Genomic DNA, 22,488 nt, shown 5'->3' with positions numbered 1-22,488 from the left:
CTACACAGAGTATTAAAGATCAGAGACATCACTTTGTCAACAAAAGTCTGGAGAGTCAAAGCTATGCTTTTTCCAGCAGTCATGTATGGACGTGAGAGTTGGACCATAAAGAATGCTGAACACTGAAGAACTGATGCTTTCGATGTAGTGCTGGAGAAGACTCTTGAGGGTCCCTTGGACTGCAAGATCAAACCAGTCAATCCTAAAGGAAATCAGTCCTGAATATTCACTGGAGGGAATGATGCTTAAGCTCTAATACTGTGGCCACCTGATGTGAAAAGCCGACTCACTGGAAAAGACCATGTGCTGGGAAAGAATGAGGGCAAGAGGAGAAAAGGGAGACAGAGGATGAGATGGTTGGATGGCACCACCAGCTCAATGGACATGGGCTTGAGTAGGCTCCAAGAGATAGTGAAGGACAGGGAAGCTTGGCCTGCTGTAGTCCATGGAGCAGGGATACGACTTAGCTATTGAACAACAATATGCACACAAGTTAACGTCTTTGTGTGATTTAGTTTGTTTTTAACTAAAAACTTATGTAGATTAGTTATAAAAACATGACCCTTGTACTAAAAGCTGACTTCTCTGTGTCCACACTCCTTTTATCACCTGGAACTGGTAGGGCCACTGCTGCTCTTCCCATGGCCAAATGCAGATGATGCCAGGATGCCAGGGGTAAGCAGATAACCACCCAAGGATACAAGGATAAAAGCAAACTCCAAAGAGAAAACACCCACCCTAGAGGATTGCTTACCCTTTTGAAACATATGCTGATAAGAAATCACCTTTGCACTAAATGAAGGACTCAGATAAACCACTCTGGGTTTTCCTCCGCCCCCAACTCTCCACCTTTCAGAATACAGGTCAAATGGTTATCTGCCAGGAGCTTAGGAGGACTACTTATTAGAGAAATCAAAACATTTGGTAACTTTAAAATGCCTTTCTCCCCTAGATGGCTCTGGTCACAATAGGCATTTGTTTGCAGTCTGCGGCATGGGGGGAAGGGGGGCGGTTGTATTTAATTTTGTTTTATTTAAATTGTCGGGGCACATGACCTCACTTCGAGGTAGAGATATACCCTCTTCTGATCCTGGTACTTGCTTCAGGTTACTCTGGTCTCGGTCCTTGTTTATTTATGTTTTAAAGGAGGTTATCGTTTTGCTGTTGTCTTTTAGTCCAACTACCAAAAGGAAAAGAGCAGCTTTGTTTTAAAGGAGAAAGAGACGTTTGTTTTGGTGTCCCTGCCCTAGGCTGGCAGCCTGGATTCGGATCCTGCAAACATGAATACGTCGAAGGGAAAAAAAAACTAACTTGGGGTCTCCTGATAGTTGTTAAAGTGGCAATATGCCCACTATTTTCCTAGCTGGCAAGTCTCTGTGCGGGAGAGATGATCTGCCAGCTTTGGAGCACAGCGCTAATCTTGTGTAATAGCGTGAGCTCACTGCCCTACAAAGTGGTAATTATCAACAGCAGTTTCCAAAGGATGTGAGTTCCTTCCACTGTGAGAGCACTTGGGAGATGGGGCCCCAGGCACAGCCCCACAAGCCACTTGCGTTTAATCCCCACCATGAATGATGCCAGTGGGTTCCTTCGCCCCAAGTTTGTTTGTACAGGTCTTCAGTCAGGAAGTGCTAACGATCCAAATGCAACGTGAAAATGCCAAATCCATTCAACATTTTCTTGGCCTTTTCCTTGGTTATGCATTGCCTTAAACTAATTAGCAATTAAATTTAAATAACCGTGTGTGATTTTCAAGTTTCACAGAGCACTGTTGGAAAAGCCTCTGGGAGAAGGAACTACTGCATTGATCGATTCTTCTTTTTTTAAGGAGAATTGTGTCAACTATGAAGTGATCTGGTGGAGGTTAAATATGGTTCTTCCAGCTGTTTGCCTGTAACAAACCAGCTGTACTCAAGGAAGGGAAAGGAGGAGATGAGTGTTTTGTTTTCTACAACTACAATATTGCTCGATCTATCTCACGTGTAGAATCAGAAGAATCAATTCTTGGTTTCAAATCAAACTGAACTGCAACACAAGTAAAAATTTTCACTAAGAGTTCAGTGGTCTTTTGGACAAGAAACTGAAAATTCTTCTACTCATGGGCAATGTGTGAAAGGAAGAGGAAACAACATACATTTTCCTTGGCTTTTAGGATAATGTGATGAAGCCTGTGAGATTTAACATAATTAAATTAATGTTGATATGCAGTGTGACTTGCTCACAGGGAAGTGGCATTTAACTTGGAGCTGAAACCACAGCACAGCCAACACACATCCATCTGCAAACACTTGACAGGAAGTCTTCTAAGATTTTCAGGTAGAAAACGTAAAACTGAAAGTTTTGGCTTGGGGGTTGTGTTTTGCATCATTGTTTTCTGCCAAATCATTCTCAGTCCCTTCAAACCTACAAACTTGCGAACAAACTTGGAAGACACAGTTAGTTAATTCTCTTGATTCTCTTTTCAATGTCCAAGACATCTGGGAGGGGGAGGAGGATACGAACCTTTGTGTTTATAAAAGGGTAATAACGGTACATTCCTGCAGAAAAAAAAATAATGGTTTATGGCCTGCAATTTGTTACTCTTTTTCTCTGTCCCTTTTAAGTGTCTCTTCCTGGATTAAAGGCCATTTCTTTATTGTTTCTACCTTTTTAAAAGCTGTGGTTTTTTTTCTCACCATACTTTGCATGACAGACTGAGGTGTTTATTCATGAAAGAAGAAAAGGGGACTCTAGATTTAAAGTCAAATCCACAACCAATTTGGCTTTTTTTTTTGCATCAACTCTGCATCATGGCCAGGACAGCAAGTGAGTATTCCCAATTCTAGGACGGCCAGTTTGCCAATGCTCAACCATGTTTTTTTTAAAAAAAAAAAAAAAATTGCAAAATTCAGATATCTTCCAGAATATTATTCCCGTAGCATTTTTTTAAGCACAAAAAGGATATCAATAAGTATTTCATAATGTATCTCATAACATAAAGGCACAAGATTAATTAGCTAGAGCTAGAAAATAAGACATCTATAGATTTGTGAATTAGTAACTTGTTTGAGAACTTTCTGACTAAAGCCAGACAAGTGCAGAGAAAAGGAAGTCTGTTGTCTCCAAACACGACACTGGAGAGTGAGAAGGAGGCTGTGCCTACTTCCTAGGAAGCTGACAAGCTAGCAGTCTTCACAGAGAGACACTGAGGGCTGACAAAATAGAGATGATGGGAAAAGCATAAAAGAGATGCAGAAAGTGCTCTTTTTAATGTTTAAGTATAAAGCCAGGGGTTTTTCCCTTACAAATCAAACTTTCCCAAAGCTCCTCAACATTTTTTTTAAAGGGAACTGGATTGTCAGTTCTATTCAATCCTCAACCTCTGGACATCGAAGGTGACATTTTCCTTTGAAGTAATCGCATCTGATCCACTGAAGCATCCGAGTCCCAGTGGTGAGGGGGGAGTTCTGAGCGGCTGCAGGAACTGACTAAAAAGAAGACGGAAAGGAGCAATACAGACCTCGGGAGAATTCTATGAGAATTCTCTGAGAGTTTTATTCCTGGGGGGGTTAGAGAGAGGAAGGAGTAAGAGCCTGAAAACTTTAAGTCTCTGAGGGCCACGGGTTGATTTTAAACTGGGGAGTTGTGTTATAAAAATATGGTATGACGAAGGCACCTAACAGTTTCCAACATCTTCCTAACTTTGCTGCCCATGGACACACTATAATCTGTAGTTGAAAAGCAAGTCATGAAGTGATTTTGCCAGGATGTATGTATGGGGAGAAACATAAGTGACTCCATAGTGCTCCCTGAGGTCTGGCTCCCTCTGTGCTTGAAAGGATGGACTCAGATAGCGGATGGATAAAGGAAGCCCTGCCCAACTCAGCAACCACGTCATCCTTAGGGAAGCAACCCATAAAAAATGAAACAAGCTGAAAACATTCAGGAGTGAGATTCCTTTTGCTTGTTTCACTACATTTTGGATTTGGATAATATGGTTTTTAAAAGTCTGAGTAATTGTCAGTTTCCCAAAACTTCATGGAAAATCGGCCCTGATATAACTCAAACTTTTGAAAAGTTTGCTTTCCATTTCTTCTTCCCAAGGCTTATATGTATTCTTGGGACAACCATGGACAAAATTGTCATCATTTCCAGGAGGAACATCTGTTTTCCTTTGAGTTAATAACTTATGTAAGATGCATTATGCTCAGCGACATACTTCTAATTCACAGAAACATTTTCTTTTTCTTTTCGTCATGTTTGAAACACCACCTATTTTATGGTTTAATGTTTTTCATACTGATACAACTTTAAATAAAACAATTTAGATAAACAAGAATTGTCATAGGGAGATTCAGCCAAAAGACTTAATGAGTCTTTTCAGGATTCAAAAGATAACACAGTGAGTTGGTTGACCAATGTATGGATACTGATTATCATTCAAATATCTGATTTTGTCAACCACTCTGCTAGGTGCCAAGAAAATAGGGATGAAAGTTAATCTCCGCCCCAGAAAGCTCAGTGTCAGGAAATTAACACTACAGGTTTCAATGGTAGGATGGGAAGAGTGCACAAAGGTTTCTGCAACATAGAGGAGTCCTTAGTCACATCCAGCTAGGAAGTTTTCCTGGAAGAAGGCGACTCTTGGCTAAGCGAGATATTCAAGCATTTATCAAGTGAATTTAGGGCAATAGGTGAGAACATTTTGAGAATGAGGACACATGAATGCAAAGACCTGCAGGAGTGAGATGTCATGGCTTATTCCTGGAACTGGGTATTTTGAGATAAAACAGCTTAGGAAGTGGCAGATGGAGAAAGTGGGTGTGGTACGCCTCACAAACAATTACAGAATTTTATCCTGAAGGCAAGAGGAAGACATTTGCAGAATTTTAAAGGGAGTAACAATAGTTCAGAGCAAGGGAAGAGGAAGGTCATAAGCAGTGGAAAACAAGATCTGGGGGAAAAACACTTCAGACTAGTCATTCATTTAACAATAGGTTAAAGAAAAAACTTAAAAGTCAGCTAATAGTATAGAAGCTAGATAAGCAATGTTTATTTAAGTTCGCCAGCTTTAATGTGTATTTAACTTGGATGGTTTAACTTAGTGTCTTTGAAGACATTACTTGGGTGACAAGGAAAGTAATTCATTATGGAAGTTATTTGTCAGGCTTTCTAACAAGCACTTGAGGCATTTTGCTGTGAGAAATCAATAGTCAAGTTAAAGAATGACTGGTGAGTAGAAAACCAAAGGACAAACTGAAATGTGACTGCTTAGTAGGAAAGCAAGTGACAAAATAAAAACTGAAATGTGTCAAGAGAAAATAGCTTTCATAGAAATCAGAAAAGTTAAGCTAGAACAAATATTGTTCATGAGTACAATTTTGTGAAATTTATTGGATAAATACTCCAAATAAATAACAAAAAATATTTTAAAGATTCAGCAAAGGCAAGAATTTGGCATTGTAGCAACATCCTATTATATAAACCAATAATGTGGAATGAATCCATCAGAATCTGAAGAATAAGGGCAAAGTAAATAACTTGGCCAAATAACATTATTAATTTAGTATAAGCGTATAAATTGAATTATTCCAGCTATAAAGCATAATCACATTAAATGCGATACACTGCAAGATTTTTGGAAGCAGAGTTTAATGATTTCAAGAAAAGAAATGATTGAAATTGAGACCTAGTATCAACTTGTTTGTTTTAACTGTAAGACTGAATGACAAAAGATAATATACGGTAAATATCAAAGGTTCTTTTTGTTTTAATACTGCTCTACCTCCCAAGAAGGATAAGCTCTAATAAACCTTTCAAACAAAAAATGGGGGTGGGGGTAGAGGGGAGAAATCACTCTAAAATATAAACAAAGTCCTTGAAATTGCACATAGTCAAGTTAACACCATTCCCAAGTGTAAGCAGATACTGCTTTTCCCAAGGAAGAGTTTACTATTAGGGATATTTTCAAAAGCAGGACACTTGGAGTAAACAGCGAAACAAAGGAGAACTATTTTATTCCAAGGCCTGAGCACACATGGAACCTGTTAAGGGGATGGTGGCTGCAGAAAGAATTACAAACGAATTTAAGAAACACCTAGGCTGCCTCGGAAAGGAAGGATGGGGGCAAGGGTGGTTAGAAAAGCAGAAAGTGGGCCAGAGATCAGTCGAATAGGAGGGAGACAGACTGTTGGGCAGATGGCCTCTTCTGTTCCAAAATGTTCAAAGTTAAGGATACTCCTTAGCACACTTTTATTTTACACAAAGAGTGAATTAAGAAGAAACCAGGGGCCTGTCAGAGTTTTTCCTAGATTTACTTGCAGCATTTCTTTGATAAACTTCACCTTGTTTATGTCATTCATTTGCTGCCTTCTTCAAATTAAGCCCCATTTATTTGGTGCTCTCTCCAAAACCCTTGGGTTTGCATTAGAAAATGTGAATTAATTGAGGGAAAGTTTCTTGTTTATGTGGTATAGTTACCTATTTTAGGTCACGTCACCTTCATCTGAAAATACCAGAGTGAGTGAAAGTTGCTCAGTCTTGTCCGACTCTTTGCGACCCCATGTACCTTACAGTCCATGGAATTCTCCAGGCCAGAATACTGGAGTGGGTACCATTCCCTCCTCCAAGGGATCTTTCCAACCCAGGGATCGAACCCAGGTGACCTGCATTGCAGGTGGACTCTTTACCAGCTGAGCCACCAGGGAAACCCAGAAAATATCAGACGAAGATCATTATTTCTCCTTTGAAAAAGTGCAATGCTCACTTATTTACCAAGTTTAGGACCAGTAAAAACTATGGAAATGGTAAGTTATTTTTTCACACATGTTTCACAGTACAGTCCATTAAAACTTAATGGACACAGATAAAAAAAACATTGAATTCAGCTGGCTTGCTTCAGAAGAGTGGAGTAATGACATCTGATGAATCAAGCATATCTAAACGGCACCTGACAGGCAAGATAAATTCCCTAAGACATTTTTCAGACCTCACTTAATCTGCCAGCTATAAGCCAATACTCAAGCTCACTAACCAAACTCAGAGGGAGTATAGAGCCTTATTCTACACACCTTCAGAAAGAAAATGCAAGCAAGAGAACCACGTCTTTGAAGAGCTAAGTTGCTCATGGAGAGACCAGAAAAAACATTTAGTAACATGGAAAAGTACAGACAATGAGGATATACAAATCCGGTCTATAGGACCAATGACAGGCTGGAGATAGTCAGGGACCTTGCCATCAGATCAGTATGTTTCAAACGACAGACTTTACAAGTACTCGACCTGGCAAGATGCATCTATCCTAGCTCAGGGCAGGAGCATACAGGTAGCCAACTAACATGCACACTTAGAGATAAGTCACGGTCCAGGTCAGCAGAGTACAGGTAAATACCCACCAGAGATGGTCACCTGAGTGCCTGGCATTCCAGCTTCTGTAATAGAGCTCACAAGAACCTGCACTTTTACTGGGCTATTTATAAGGGGGAGACTTCATAGTGGGTGGCCTAGACCCAATTTATCCCACAGGAATGAAGCCTACATTCAACAAGGGAAAACTTACTAAAATGCCTATATTACATAATAAACTTCAACAAAATAATAAAAAGTTTTAATTATCTGTAATATACATGAAAAATCTTTAATTTTTATGTTCACTTACATTAATAAAAACAATCCTGTCTATCTTAAACTAAAATTTATATATAAGAACTCATCTACACGAACCACTAATAATCTGAACAAAATTATCGGCCTGCAATTATTACTCATTTCAGCAAAATGAAAACAGACAGAGGTAACAACTGCAGATACATTAATACCATCCACCCAGGACAAGTAGAAGAAAATGAGACTTTTGATGAAGTGAAAAGTGAAAGTGTTAGTCACTCAGTCATGTCAGACTCTATTCAACCTCATGGACTGTAGCCCACCAGGCTCTCTGTCCTTGGAATTCTCTAGGCAAGAACACTGGAGTGGGTATCCATTCACTTCTCCAAGGGATATTTCCAACGCAGGGACTGAACCTGGGTCTCCCATATTGCAGGCAGATTCGTTACTGTCTGAGCCACCAGGGAAGCCTAAGACTCTTGATACAAGGGCTGAAATCCTGTACCTTACTGGGAATATATTTTATGGACAAACTACTTTCTGTACTTTTTCTGCCTTTTACCAAAGAACTTACTTATTGACACAAACGACAAACAATGTTGATTAAATATAAGGTGTGATGACAGAGACAGTGCAAGCCAGGGTATTTTAGGGTTCTAGTGGCACCCCACTCCAGTACTCTCACCTGGAAAATCCCATGGATGGAGGAGCCTGGAAGGCTGCAGTCCATGGGGTCACTGACGGTTCGACACGACTGAGCAACTTCACTTTCACTTTTCACTTTCATGCATTGGGGAAGGAAATGGCAACCCACTCCAGTGTTCTTGCCTGGAGAATCCCAGGGACAGGGGAGCCTGGTGGGCTGCCGTCTATGGGGTCGCACAGAGTCGGACAAGACTGAAGCGACTTAGCAGCAGCAGCAGCCGCAAAGGCAAAATGTGATAAGGGATACCTTTTTTAAAATCAAGGAGGTACCAGCTAGGAGAAAGCCTATGGCTTCTCCCTTTAATAGCATTGTGACTGTGGGCGAAAGTTTAGCCTAACTGACCTTCATTTTCCTATTAAAATAAACCTAATGCCTTTCTTACAGGTTATGTGGAGAATAGACGAGTACAAAATGCTGAGTACAATGATGGACACAGAGATGAACTGAGGGGCATGTCCAGGAGAGCACAGAGAAGTTTTCCTGAACAGGCAGAGCAGAACTTCTGAAAACAATAATTAGTTTGGCGTCTGTTCTAGAATGAACTTCACGTTTTGCCAAACTCATTAAATCCAGATGAGTGGCAGTAATGAATGAAACTTAAGCACACACACAAAGTGTTTAAAAATTATTTTCAGGTTTTCCTCTTGTTTATCTAAGTTAGAATTGAATTTACACTTAACTGTCTAGCCTAGTAGATCCCAAATCTTTGTCTGCATTTTAGAATCACCCAGGGAACCCTTAGAAAATATAGCTGCCAGAGGTTTTGCTTTAATGAATTTGAGCCGAAGCCTAGACACCAAGTTTTTTTTTAAATTACGCTCCCCAGGTGATTTTAATGAACAGCCAGAGCCCAGAACAACCACTGTAGCTAGTTGCACTTGAACCAGTTCTTAGGAATTAGACTCATGCATTTACTAGCAGCGACTCAAATCAGCTTCACCCATCCTGACTGAAGAAACTTATTGAAGCCTACTCAAGGATGTGGGCAGTATTATCAAATCACTTCTTTCTTTAAGAGGTGGAAAAATCTAAGAGACCATATAATTAGTCAGCAGAGTTTGAATAGAAAGAAATTTATAAGATCATAATTCAACAATCCTTTCAAAGATGTAAAAAAAGTGAGCATTTTTTGCTCAGGTAAAAATGAGCCATGCCTTACAATAGCAGATTTCCAGTGCAATTATGTAAGAAGAAAAGGTTTTTTTTTTTTTAAGGACGTTTTCTGTCACATTTATTATTTCCCTTTTTGCTTTGAAGCTGTAAAAACAAAGATAACCATCTGAAAGACAGACCTGAGGCAATTCTGCTGATTGTGCAGTTTACCTGTTCAATGGAAATCCAATATGCTCCTCTTTTAAGAGAGCCACCCTGACTGCAATATTAGTAGCTGGATCTGTTCTCAGGGAACGAACTATTTTAACCCCTGTCTATTTCACCAAGTAGATGAAATATTACATTGGTTAGATGAAAACATCACTGAGCAAGATGTTTAACTGGTCTGCAGCCTAATGTGTCTCAGTAAAATGCCAGCAACCCACAGTACCAAGTTCTAGAATTGGCAGCATTTTAATCACCAACTTACCAGCGTGCTGCCATCAGTCCAGCGGAAGTCATGCTCAAACATCTTGTCATTGAGACCTATCCACTGATAATCATGGCCCACACCTAAGAAGGAGAACAACACAGACCTTTTTATTCCCTTCCCCACTTATGGATGAAATGTATCAAAGAAAGTTATTTTTGGACTGAATCATGAATCCTCTCCTGGCTGAATTTCTGTTTAGTTGCTCATAAAAATCTTTCATGGTCTAACTATCTTTTGTTCTTCTGCCCAACGTGTTTTAAACTAAAAACCTAATTTGCAAATATTGTGAAACATTAAAATATCAGACATGGACAATTATTTCCCTAGCAGTTTACTATAATTAAGTAGTTTTTTCCATCTTTACTCACGATAGAAACTTTCCACTTTTTTTTTTTTATTAAGCTGTGCAGTTGGCAAAAGTTCAGTGAACCAATAAAATGTGACAGATCTCACCCATACTAGACTCATTTCTGAAGCCACATGTTTCTTCTCAAAGCATTTTTAATGGTGAGCACCTAGACTGGACAGTTTTGCAAAACTTCCTCAAAAATAATGACTTTCACCATGAAATGAGTCACAGGCAAAGACACCATGAAAAGAGTTAAATGAACCTCTACCCAGATTGCAAATTAACAATCAAACTTCTAAAAGATAGCAGGCATCTTGAGAACATATTAAATAGATCATCAAACAATGCTTCATGAACAAAAAATTTCTATGTATTTTCTACATAAAAGCTAGCTGCCCTCCTCTTTGCCATAGTCTAGGAAGTTATTAAACAGCTCTGGCAATAAGTTTCATTAGCTTTCAGCATCCATAAGCCAATTATGCTCAGAGAATAACATTAGGGTGCTATTATAATTTAATTTTAACTAGTGGGATAAAAATAATTGAAAGCAATTTTCTCTTTAACTTTAGACAACATGTGTACATATTCAAAGACCAAAAAGTATGGGAAGAATTAGATTGGAAACTTAAGAGGTGGTTATTTCTGTAAGTTAAAAAATGATTAAATAGCAATTTCATATGATTCCACCTATAGCATGCTATTTCAACTATTTCTGGTGGCAAATCAAGAAATGTCTGCCTATGTTACAGTTGAATGTTTCTCAAAATAGGGGACTTACATAGGAGAGATGATATTAAGCATTTTACAGATGAGGGATTTAATAAGTTGAGAGAACTTATTAAATGCTACTTGTTTCAGTTAGATGCAGGAAAAACTAAAAAGGTGTTAAGATTGAATGAAAACCCATGTATATTGGGTACATACGATTCACAAACATTTGTTCCTCGTGAGACAGAATGCTGGTGAGATGGGCGCCCTGCAGACGGCATTCCCGTTCAGCTGCATCCCACGTCCGTCGATGGGCAAAGTACTTGTAGCACTGCCCTTGAAATTTGTGCCAGCCGTAGTCACATGTCTCCGTGTCTGGGAAGAAACAAGGATGGGCTTATTAAAGTCACCTATATCATTCAAACTTGGTTCACTCATCCAAACATTCATAGAAATCCCAAGCCACATCAATGCAATGTCCCTGAAGCAAGGGATTCACCAATTTTGATTACAGTGACAAAGAAATCATGATAAAGAGAGCCCACGTGATTCCTGCCAAGTGAGCGACAATACATCTTAGGACTGGAAAGGCACTATTGAACTGCCCTTTCCTTGATGAAAGCCAGTATCAGCAGGAGAAAAACTGGAAAAGGGGCCAATCAAAACCTCAGTAGGCTGCAGAGTCTACTGATTCACTTGTGAAGCAACTGGGGCTAATAATTTCTTACCAAACTTTTCTAAAGAGAAATCAGTCAAATGATAAGATAAGAATTCTTGCTAAAAGGATTATGAATGCTCTATTTGCATAACAACTTCAAAGGCTCTGGAAATAGTCCGTCCCCACTTCCCAGAGAGAGAGCTGCATGGTCACAGGTTCTTGCATGTAGATTTACTAAGAGAAGAAAACTCTTCATCAGTTGGCAGCTTCTGGGATATAACTAACAACTGTGAGCCTTTTTCCCAAAAGGAGAGGGAATATAGGTAAGCGTAAAAGCATCAGGATTTAAAGTTTATCATGAGTGACTTTAACTTAGTATTACCCCTCATTCCATCAAGCCATAAGCACATATGTAGATATGTGTATGTATATTAATATATACATATACTTCTTCTCTTTTGAAACAAGCACACTATAACCCGTATCCTGGTGAGATGAAAACATTTGTCAAATATGTTTAAATTTTACACTGGCAGTAAACTTCAGCTATATTTTCTAGATTGCCAGTTTTTAAGTATATCAAAAGAAAGTAGTCTTGCACGTGGCACTGCCCTCTCACTGGCAACCTTCTCAGACTAGCTCACGCACTGCTGCTGCTAAGGAACTTCAGTCGTGTCCGACTCTGTGCGACCCTATAGACGGCAGCCCGCCAGGCTCCGCCGTCCCTGGGACTCTCCGGCAAGAACACTGGAGTGGGTTGCCATTTCCTTCTCCAATGCATGAAAGTGAAAAGCGAAAGTGAAGTTGCTCAGTCGTGTCCGACCCTCAGCGACCCCATGGACTGCAGCCTACCAGGCTCCTCCGTCCATGGGATTTTCCAGGCAAGAGTACTGGAGTGGGTTGCCATTGCCTTTTCCAAGCCCACTCACAGGTGAGATTAAAATATGCATTAAATGATGATCAACAGAAATAATCTCACAAAGATATTGAACCAGTTACATGTAAAAACGAACAAAATGGCCAAGTTTATGAAACTGGGGACACTGTGAAAACTCCACATTACCTAATGATCAGACGCCCCTCCCCTAAATTTTACTGATTGATGAAGATAACAAAACTCTATGAGATGAAATAAACGCTCATTTTATATGTCTGACTTGGGGGCCAAGCTGAAAGTCAGATTGTTTCCTGATTCTTACTCCACTTATTCCTCCTGCTATAACTCATTGTGGGAAATCATGCATGATGAAGACTTAATTTTTTTCCTGGCTTCAGCGATTAAGCCAGAATCATACAACAGATGCAGCTTATCTCTGAGAACAGTCCTTATTTCAGTTTAGTCTATCAGGCCTGTTGTTTAGTTAGAGCCAGCTGACTAATTGATTTCAACAATGTGCACTGGAAGTTTTGAGTTGTATTACAGAGTTGTTTGGACACCACTAATCTCATAGGAAAGGACTCAAGACACAGATAGGCAGTTTTATAACAGTAGCACTCAGCACCCAAGAAGGAAGCCTATTTTGGCTACTTGGATGTAGCGGGTTTTCTTTCGGGAAGTTCACATGGAAGATTTCAGAGGAGAAGTGGGAGAGGTGTAGAGGAAACAGATCTTTATATATGAAAGGGTTGCGGAGGGTGCGGGGGGAGGTAGAATCGGGAAATTTGTTAAAATACCCTTACTGCCAGTCAGTGCTGTGATATTGTAATAGCATCAGTTCAGTTCAGTCGCTCAGTCATGTCTGACTCTGTGACCCCAGGGACTGCAGCACGCCAGGCTTCCCTGTCCATCACCAACTCCCAGAGCTTGCTCAAACTCATGTCCATCGAGTTGGTGATGCCATCCAACCATAACCTTGGAAATTATAATTTATTTGAAGAAACAGTTTAAGATTCTAGAGGATCCCTAACTTACTGAATAACACATCACAAAAAAATTATTCTCTACCCTCTTTCTTATCCTCTATTAACCTAAACAGTTTTAGTCTGGTTTTCTTTGTCTTTTATCACTAAGGGACAGTATTTTCCTCTTGTGTACAGAAAACCAAGTGATCCTAAAAATTTAGATGTATTACCGTGACACTGCCCCAGTGCCTTTCTCAGTCAGCACATGTGTACAGAAAACAGAGGCAGTGTTTCTGCTAAAACCAAATGGGGACGGATTATTTATCTGTACTCTTCCAATGATTGTAAATAGATGTGCAAATACTTAACAGAGTGAATTTTTTAAAGAAGCCAAATATCCACATCAATTCACTTAATTCTTATTATTCGTGAATTCAACAAATACGTAATGAAGGACTATGTGTCAACAGCACCTTCTAGGATGCAATTATGAAAGGAGTTATCAGAAGCAGTTTGTCTTTTCAATCTTAACTAAAAATAATGTGATACACATCTTATTTATTAAAAGGCAATGCTTTCAGATGATGCTTTCTTAGGCATCAGTCTACATTTGGGAATATTTCTTATGCTTTAAGACTCCTATGGAGAAGGAAATGGCAACCCACTCCAGTACTCTTGCCTGGAAAATTCCATGGACTGAATGGCTCCTTAGAGCCTGGTAGGCTACAGTCCATGGGGTCGCAAAGAGTATATTACAAAGTCCCAGATTTAGTTTGGCCGGTGTGTGTTGGGGGAAGATGGGGAGATTACAGCAACACTTGTTCACGGCCACAGAGGCTGAAATTGTCATTCTTAGACAACCTCACTAAAACTCTATTCTCCTTACGCTATATAGGTAACGTTTTCAACACTCCTAACATACAGCCCACAAGCCTTAAGAAACTGTCAACACTCTGGCACTTCTGGCTGGCAAGATGTATCTTGACTTGGGGGCAAGTTGTGTGTACAGAACTGGCCCTCCACGATTCTAAGACCTCCTTCTAGATTTTAAGATCTGTTATCATTCCACCAAATGCATCCCCTCTTTCAGAGCTGCTGGGAGTTGGGAAGTTACTAAAGCAGAGAACAGAAAAGGTCAGCTGAAGAAACAACAACACAGTCATCACCGACATTTGGATAGAAAACTGTTTAGACAACAATGCCGCTGTTAATGAAGAAAACATTTGTTCTTAGGCAACCTGAAAAGAGGAGAAAAAAATCTTTCAGTGTCCTGGCAGTAAATCACAGGAGCACAGCTGCATCTGGTAAACAGACTGGGGTAACTATTCCTCAGCAAATCATGCGGATGAAAGTTAAACTTGCTGTAAGATAAAATAGAAGGCACCTGAAAGGCGATACCAGAAATGAGAAGAAAAATGAAAACTTTTTCTTTTTAATAGTCTCTTAAAAGGAAGTAAAAGGTAACTGCTCCCAAACTCCCTTCCAAGGATGTTACTGCTGAATCTATCAGCTTTACATATAAACAAAATGCTTCTCCTTAAGAGTTACTTTAGAAGAGTGAAGATGTTGAAAAAATCTGGGCTTTCCAAGGCCACTGAGATTCATTCTTCCCACTCTCTAATTTACTAGCTGTGTGACCTTGAACACATCACTTTTCCTTCCTGGGCCTCAATTTCTGGTCCACTTAACCCACAGAAATATTGCTGTCAGCCAAAGGAAATGCTGTACCTTGAAGCACGTGGTAAATTAAAAAGTAACCAACAAATAGTATCTCTTTGTATTCCCTGCCAAGAATTATGCTGAGTTAAGAAGATAAGAGCCTTTGTTTTGTTCAGAGCTCTATCACCAGCACCCAGAACAGTGCCTGCAAGACTGCACGTGTTCAAAATACTTGTGCCACAAATGATTTTTTGAATCACTCCTTGTACTTGGAACTAAGTGAAGCCAGAATCATTTTAACACATACAAAAGGCTCAAGCACCTCACCCTTTTGTTTTCTTCAACAATTAGCATCTTTCCTACTGTTTTCTTTAAAGAAGAGGATCTTGTTTGGTCAATTATCATATTTATATTTTACAATTTTAAAACAGACCCATCCTATGCAATAAGGAAAAAGAAAAGAAAACCCTAAAAAGCCCAAACATCATCCATCCCTTTCCTTTGGCAATTCAATGCACACTCCTTTTAGCTTTGCTTTAATTGTGTTGACATTCAGATTCATGCTGCAAAGCGGAATGTGGGGCCAGACCAATGTGTCTGAGTTATTAGACACTCATTTTCATTTTGTCTGGTGGAATGGAAGTTTGGCATTAAGCACTTTTATTAAAGCCAAACCACTGTATGACTTTAAGGAGAGGAAATCGATGTTCCAAAACCGAGTGTGCTGAGTATGCGATCTGTTTCTGATTGATGGGCTCAGAAATGTTACCATTAACCACCCAAAATACACTCTCAGGTTGGCCATAAAATGCAAATTACAGGGATCACTCGATTCAAGCCATCATGAATTTAGGCCTTTCATTCAGAGAAAATAGATTTTTCTTCAGTAGGAAAGAAACCTGGTTCATAATATCTTTTCTGTAGTATTTGCCAAGTCAAGGTGAATGCATTCACACAACTGCATTAACTCATTCTCCAGAGATGATCAACTATGAACAATAAGACCATTGAGTCTCAAATGCTGATAGGAGAAAATAAAGGCAATTAACACTGAATTCAATATCCTTGGTACAAGTCACATACGTGATTAAGGTCCATGCCTAGTCTGTCCCCAGGAAGAATATGTACCACAGTGTCCCTTTAGGTGGATGGATGTCCTTAAAATCAGCTCAGCATGCCTGTCTGCAATTCCATTCTATCAGCAAAACAACAATGATCAAATGAACATTATTGTTCAAATGTTGTGAGCTAAAAACTCATTAGGAAACCTAATGTATTTCGGCAATCTGAGAATTTCCTCTGCAGAAAAGAATATACAGTATGGTCAAAATTGCTAACAACAACAATAATAACAACAAAATCCAAATAATTATGGCAAAGGCTGTCTAGAATTAACAGTTGAAATGAAGTATCAATACTGTTCACGCAAATGTTGCAAAAGCTCTTACCTTGCTCACAAAGTGCACCAACATAGCTCGGGAGGCAGAGACACCTGAAGGTATTAAAGCCGTCAATACATGTGGCTCCATTGCGACAAGGATTAGAATGACATTCATCAAAATCTATAATAAAAGCCACAAAAGTACTTTCAGTAAAAGGTCAAAAGATCCTATTTCATAAGATTGCCAGGTAAAATACAGGATAGCCACTTAAATTTGAATTCCAGATTGAAAAAAAAGAAATTTTAGTATGTCACATCCTTTATTTAGGGCAAACTTGTACTAAAAACTCTTCTTTTTTAAATCTGAAATTTTAGTGTCACTGATCTAATATTTTTATTTGTTAAATCTGGCAACCCTAAGGAAATTTCAAGTGTATTCAGAGTAAGGTCATTATCTCCATTGATGTTAGATGAGCCCCATGAGCCTTAAAACCAATAAAGAATCCCCCTAGCCTTCCCACCCCCAATTCTGGCTCATGCTCTGACTACCTCACTTGTGAAACACTGAAAATATTTCACTGGCTTCATAGCCTCCAGACCCTTCCCTTTCCAATTTATCCTTCATTTAGCTGATTGTCATCTTCTTTAGTCACCATCAAAATAATTTTATTCACTGTTTTTTTATTTTAATCTTTTTAAATGTTTAAATTTATTTTTCAATTTGTACAAAACTTTTAATTTTATATTGGAGTACAGCCAATTAACAATGCTGTGAGAGTTTCAGGCCCACAGCAAAGGGACTCAGCCATATACACATATCCATTCTCCCTCTGATACCACTACTGCTAACTCACTTCAGTCGTGTCCGACTCTGTGTGACCCCATAGATGGCAGCCCACCAGGCTGCCCCGTCCCTGGGATTCTCCAGGCAAGAACACTGGAGTGGGTTGCCATTTCCTTCTCCAGTGCAGGAAAGTGAAAAGTGAAAGTGAAGTCGCTCAGTTGTGTCTGACTCTTAGCGACCCCATGGACTGCAGCCTACCAGGCTCCTGTGCCCATGGGATTTTCCAGGCAAGAGCACTGGAGTGGGGTGTCGTTGCCTTCTCCACCATTCTCCCTCATTGGCATCTAAACATTTTAAAGACCCGGATTATCCAGGGTAGCAGCTGTCAAAATGTGGTCGCTGGACCAGCAGTATTGGTATCACCTGAGAATATCAGAAACGCACGCTCCCAGGCCCATCCAAGACTTACTGACTGTGATATCTGGAGGATGGGAACAACAAACTGTGTTTTACCAAGCCCTCCAGGTGATTCTCATGTACACTACAGTCTTAGACCTTAGACCTAGATCCAACTAGCTTTCCACTGTTGTTTCCTGGTGTTTCTCTCTCACAGCCCACTAAGTAGGCACCCAGAATACTCGTGGTCCCCCAGATGCATCCTGCTTTTGTTTGCTGTGTCGAGTCTTCCTCTCCCACCTATGAAAATCCTCCCTAATTTCAGTGTCTATATTGAATGCGAACTTTCCAACAGACATCTATGATCTTTTGTGATGAAATTAATGCCTTTATTCCATAGCATTTTGCAGTTATGCTAAAAATTTAGTTAATGTTTATATTAAGTATTAAAAATGAATATATGTGTGTTTGGTCACTTTGGTCATGTCCACCTCTTTGCGACCCCCTGGACTGTAGCCTGCCAGGCTCCTCTGTCAGTGAGGGTTCTCCAGGCAAGAATACTGGAGTGGGTTGCCATCCTCTCCTCCAGAGGATCTTCTCAACCCAGGGATTGAACCCATATCTCCTATGTCTCCCATACAGCAGGAAGATTCTTTACCACTGAGCCACAAGGGAAGCCCAAAAATGAATATAAAAAATAAATTAAATTTCTAGGAGGTATATTCTCTATTCTTACCTAAAGAAATGACCTTAGTAGAAATGATATTATATTAATATCATAATGATGGTTTTATATTGTTTGCTAAGTTATTGATCAAACAGTTTCACATATATTAACTCATTAAATTATTTTCAATTGATTGTAATGTGAAAAAAAATGGGGGTCACATATATACTTTTATACTACACACATAAATCTGAGGGCTTCCCAGGTGGCTCAGTGGTAAAGAACCTGTTTGCCAATGCAGGAAACCTATCTTGATCCCTGGGTCAGGACGATGCCCTGGAGAAGGAAATGGTAACCCACTCCAGTATTTCTGCCTGGAGAATTTCTTGGACAGAAGAGCCTGGCAGGCTACAGTCTAGGGGATTGCAAAGAGACAGACAGGATTTAGGAGCTAAACACACATAAAATATGTAAATTTGATATTCAAGATATAATTATTTCTTAAATGTTATCTATTGTGATCTCTGTCTTCACTGGTTGGCACACAAATAGAACTTACTAGCTCTGTTGACTTTTGCTTTTTTTTTTTTTTAAGATAAGCACTTTTTTAACATGAATGCTGGGGGTTTCATCTCAACATTTCTGTGTAATCTAAAGTGTAATCTTTATTCAGTCATTATGAGAAAACCACTATGGTGCTGCTAAAAGGAACACCCAATGAGTAGCTCCCATCATTTTATTTCTTAGGGTCAAAGTCTGCTGCTAATGCTGAGTCGCTTCAGTCGTGTCCGACTCTGTGCGACCCCATAGACGGCAGCCCACCGGCTCCCCCGTCCCTGGGATTCTCCAGGCAAGAACACTGGAGTGGGTTGCCATTTCCTTCTCCAGTGCAGGAAAGTGAAAAGTGAAATTGAACTCGCTCAGTCGTGTCCGACTCTTCACGACCCCATGGACTGCAGCCTACCAGGCTCCTCTGTCCATGGGATTTTCCAGGCACGAGTACTGGAGTGGGGTGCCATCGCCTGCTGCGAGGGTCAAGGTCTATATTTAGCCAAATCAAAACTGGAGTCCTTTTTAAATTTTTCTTCAGGAGAAGGAACCCCAAATAAGAATGGAAGTAAACGGGACTGATTTACTAAGGAGACAAAGACGTTCTTTGGAATCCAAAAGAGAGGAGGAAGACAACAATGTCACAGCTTCTCGAGGAAGAGATGGACTAGGCTGGTCTCTGGGCACAGCCAGAGAAGGTGCTTTCCCATGACACGCCAGAGCAGCAAGTCATCTCAAAACATAAAAACTCCCTATTTTTTTAATTGTTGTTTAGTCACTAAGTCATATCTGACTCTTTGTGATCCCATGGACTGTAGCCCACCAGGCTCCTCTGTCTGTGGGATTACCCAGGCAAGGATGCTGGAGTGGGTCACCATTTCCTTCTCCAGGGGATCTTCCCGACCCAGGGATCAAATCTGCGTCTCTTAGGTCTCCTGCATTGGCAAGCAGGTTCTTTACCACTAGCGCCACCTCGGAAATCCATTTTTTAAATAGAGCTTTAAATTGATAATTTATTGATATGCAGATTTGGAGACAGATCAAAATTTTTTGTCAGTATGTAAGCAAATACTATATATCAAACTTTACATTTGTAAAGCCTGAGTGTGAAAACCACACATAAACACAACTGACCTCAGTAATCTTCCTTGAGTCCTGGTGATATCAAGAAAATTCAATAAGCATCTATCCCTGTTTCCCACAGAGTAATTAAATTACTCTGATTTTAATTTCATCTAACATGCCATTCATCTACAATGGGCTTCTCTGAAATCCTCTGATGGATTCAAGCAACGTAAACTCTCCCTCGATACGTCTTCTGGAAAAGCACTATGGTCTTTCAGGGAAGAACATCTTACCAAGTTCACACCGATCACCACTGTATCCTGGCACGCAGGTGCACACGTAGGAAGTTTCAGTAGCATAACAGGTGCCCCCATTGAGGCAAGGGTTTGTTTTGCAACGATCAGGTCCTACCAGGTTCAGGAAAGTAAGAAGAGCAATTAGGCTCATCTCTCAGTTTCAACATATTTTAGCATAACAATGCCATTTTTTTGCTACCGTAACATAAGGCTTTACCACAGCACTACACATAAAAATTAAGATTAACTTTACTCTCTGGAGTGTTTCTTGGCATTATAACTAATTATTACAAGTTGCATCTATTCATTTCTGGGATCCAATCAATCATCATTATTTTTAAACAGTATTTTGTATGGTATCTGGCAACTAATTAATATATTCTACTGCAGATTTAGTTGGCATGATAATGGCAATTGATTTTAGTCAAAATGATTACACATATGTGCACAGTGAATGGAAAATGTATTCTTTTAAACGAGGTTAGTTCATGTGAAATGGCTGGATACACAGAACATGCATTCTTTTTAGCATTGGCTTGTTACCATCATTTAAATTATTATTGCCTTTTACCACTTAATGCTCAGAAACTTTTTCTTCGAAAGTGTGCACTGAAGTCTCTTCTGCTACATTAATATGCTTTTTCCAAAAACACGTTCCAATTGTACTCCTTTAAACTATACTTGAAGAAAAGCAACACATGGATTAAACTCTACTGTGTAAAAACAAACCCCAATACAAAAATCTCACTTTAAGTGAAACCCCAAACTTTTATTACAGTTTTCTTATTAAAAACACAAAATTGACACTCCTAGGTGATCAATATAAAGGGCAGAGGTACAAATGTATGAGGAGAAAACAGTTTAATACATATTTTCTAAATCCAAGTACTTTTAGGCTAACTGAGGCACATCTATTATTCTGTAATATCCCATGGGTAACTATATTTATATTAATAGCTTATATATTATTTGAACACTTTTCCAGAAGTGCTTGCTTCAATGTTTAAGAATCCAAATGACAGCTAACCATTTTTTACAAAAGAACTGAAATAAATAGGCTATATATAGAATAAAAACCATAGTTTCAAAAATTTTAAGACCTGAAAGTCTGAAATAATTGCACACGAAGAAAAGAAGATATCCACTTATGAAACGTGAGAAACAGGTATGGCTATAGAAAATAACTGAGCCTTTCCCACCCAGAAAAGTCAAACTCACACTTTCTGAGTGTTAAGGAAATTCCGGACTACTAGAAAGACTTGATAGAGGCACATGTGCACGCGTGGGTTCCTGATAATTAGGTTAATTCAGATGCTTGCAACTGTTTCTTCAAAAGTGACCCCAATTGTGCTAAGACTCTCCCTATAGTTCTAAAGATCTCCCTACTTCTGCCTTCTGCTTTTGAGAACATACTGCTTAGATGACAAGGCTACGGTCAACAACACTTCTACGTGCTGCTCTCCGTGCAAAACCAAAATGACACTAAAGTGAAAGTGGTTGGTAAAGTGTGACGTGCCACAGAAATGTGAAGTACACCGTTACTTCCACCACAGACACGGGACATCATGCAAGAGTACAGGACAAGGGCTTGGCGAGGGAGGGGGCTGGGAGCTGAAAGTAGTTTAGATGAGGAGAACAGTTTTGGTTTCACTCATTTTATTCTTCCCTAAGCACTGTGTAGTCATCTCGGAAAGCTGAAACTGCAGCAAATAGACCAGGCAATCCAATAGGAGCTGTTGTTTACTGAGTTCACCTAAAGTGCCACTTTGTTTTGCAAAGACGCAAGCTCTGATTCTAGGTAAACATTACGAATTGGAAGACTGGTACACATTTCTCATTTGTCAAATCCAACTCTCTCTATAGATATAGTTATTATCAGTGATTTCTCTATCATATTTCCTCTAACCTGAAGTATATTTCAACTAAATTACAAAAGAATAAATATTGGCCAGATTACTAGGTTATCATTTACAGATTCAATAGAGTGACCAAAAAAAAAAAAAAAAAATCCACCTTTGATCAGATGTATTCACAAAATACTTCATCATTTATAAAAGTTACACTTTATGACTATTTCATTCTATCTGAAGCACAACAAAACTGAAGCACTGGTAGCACAAAAGATAAGGTTGCAACGCTCAGAAGAATAACTCTAAGTATAGCCATGCTGTAAAAACATACTCATTAAAATAAAACATATTTTTGATCAACACAGTCCTAGAAGTACTATTTTTTGGTTTCTTTTTTTCTTTTTCTAGG

General features: G+C 39.4%; 1 protein-coding gene across 2 annotated transcripts in view; it reads right to left on the bottom strand.

Moving 5' to 3' along the window:
• Positions 1-22,488, bottom strand: part of VCAN (versican) — a 119,800-nt gene that overhangs the window by 18,785 nt on the left and 78,527 nt on the right. For both annotated transcript variants that reach the window (XM_052642748.1, XM_052642749.1), the window contains 4 exons: positions 20,227-20,340; positions 16,540-16,653; positions 11,149-11,307; positions 9,873-9,955 (listed from right to left, as the gene is read on the bottom strand). In XM_052642748.1, coding sequence (XP_052498708.1) covers positions 9,873-9,955; positions 11,149-11,307; positions 16,540-16,653; positions 20,227-20,340 — 470 coding nt within the window. The remainder of the gene's footprint in view (positions 1-9,872; positions 9,956-11,148; positions 11,308-16,539; positions 16,654-20,226; positions 20,341-22,488) is intronic.

Source organism: Budorcas taxicolor, chromosome 7 (assembly GCF_023091745.1).
Source record: "Budorcas taxicolor isolate Tak-1 chromosome 7, Takin1.1, whole genome shotgun sequence".
NCBI lineage: Eukaryota > Metazoa > Chordata > Mammalia > Artiodactyla > Bovidae > Budorcas > Budorcas taxicolor.
This window is presented reverse-complemented; position numbering and strand designations above follow the sequence as displayed.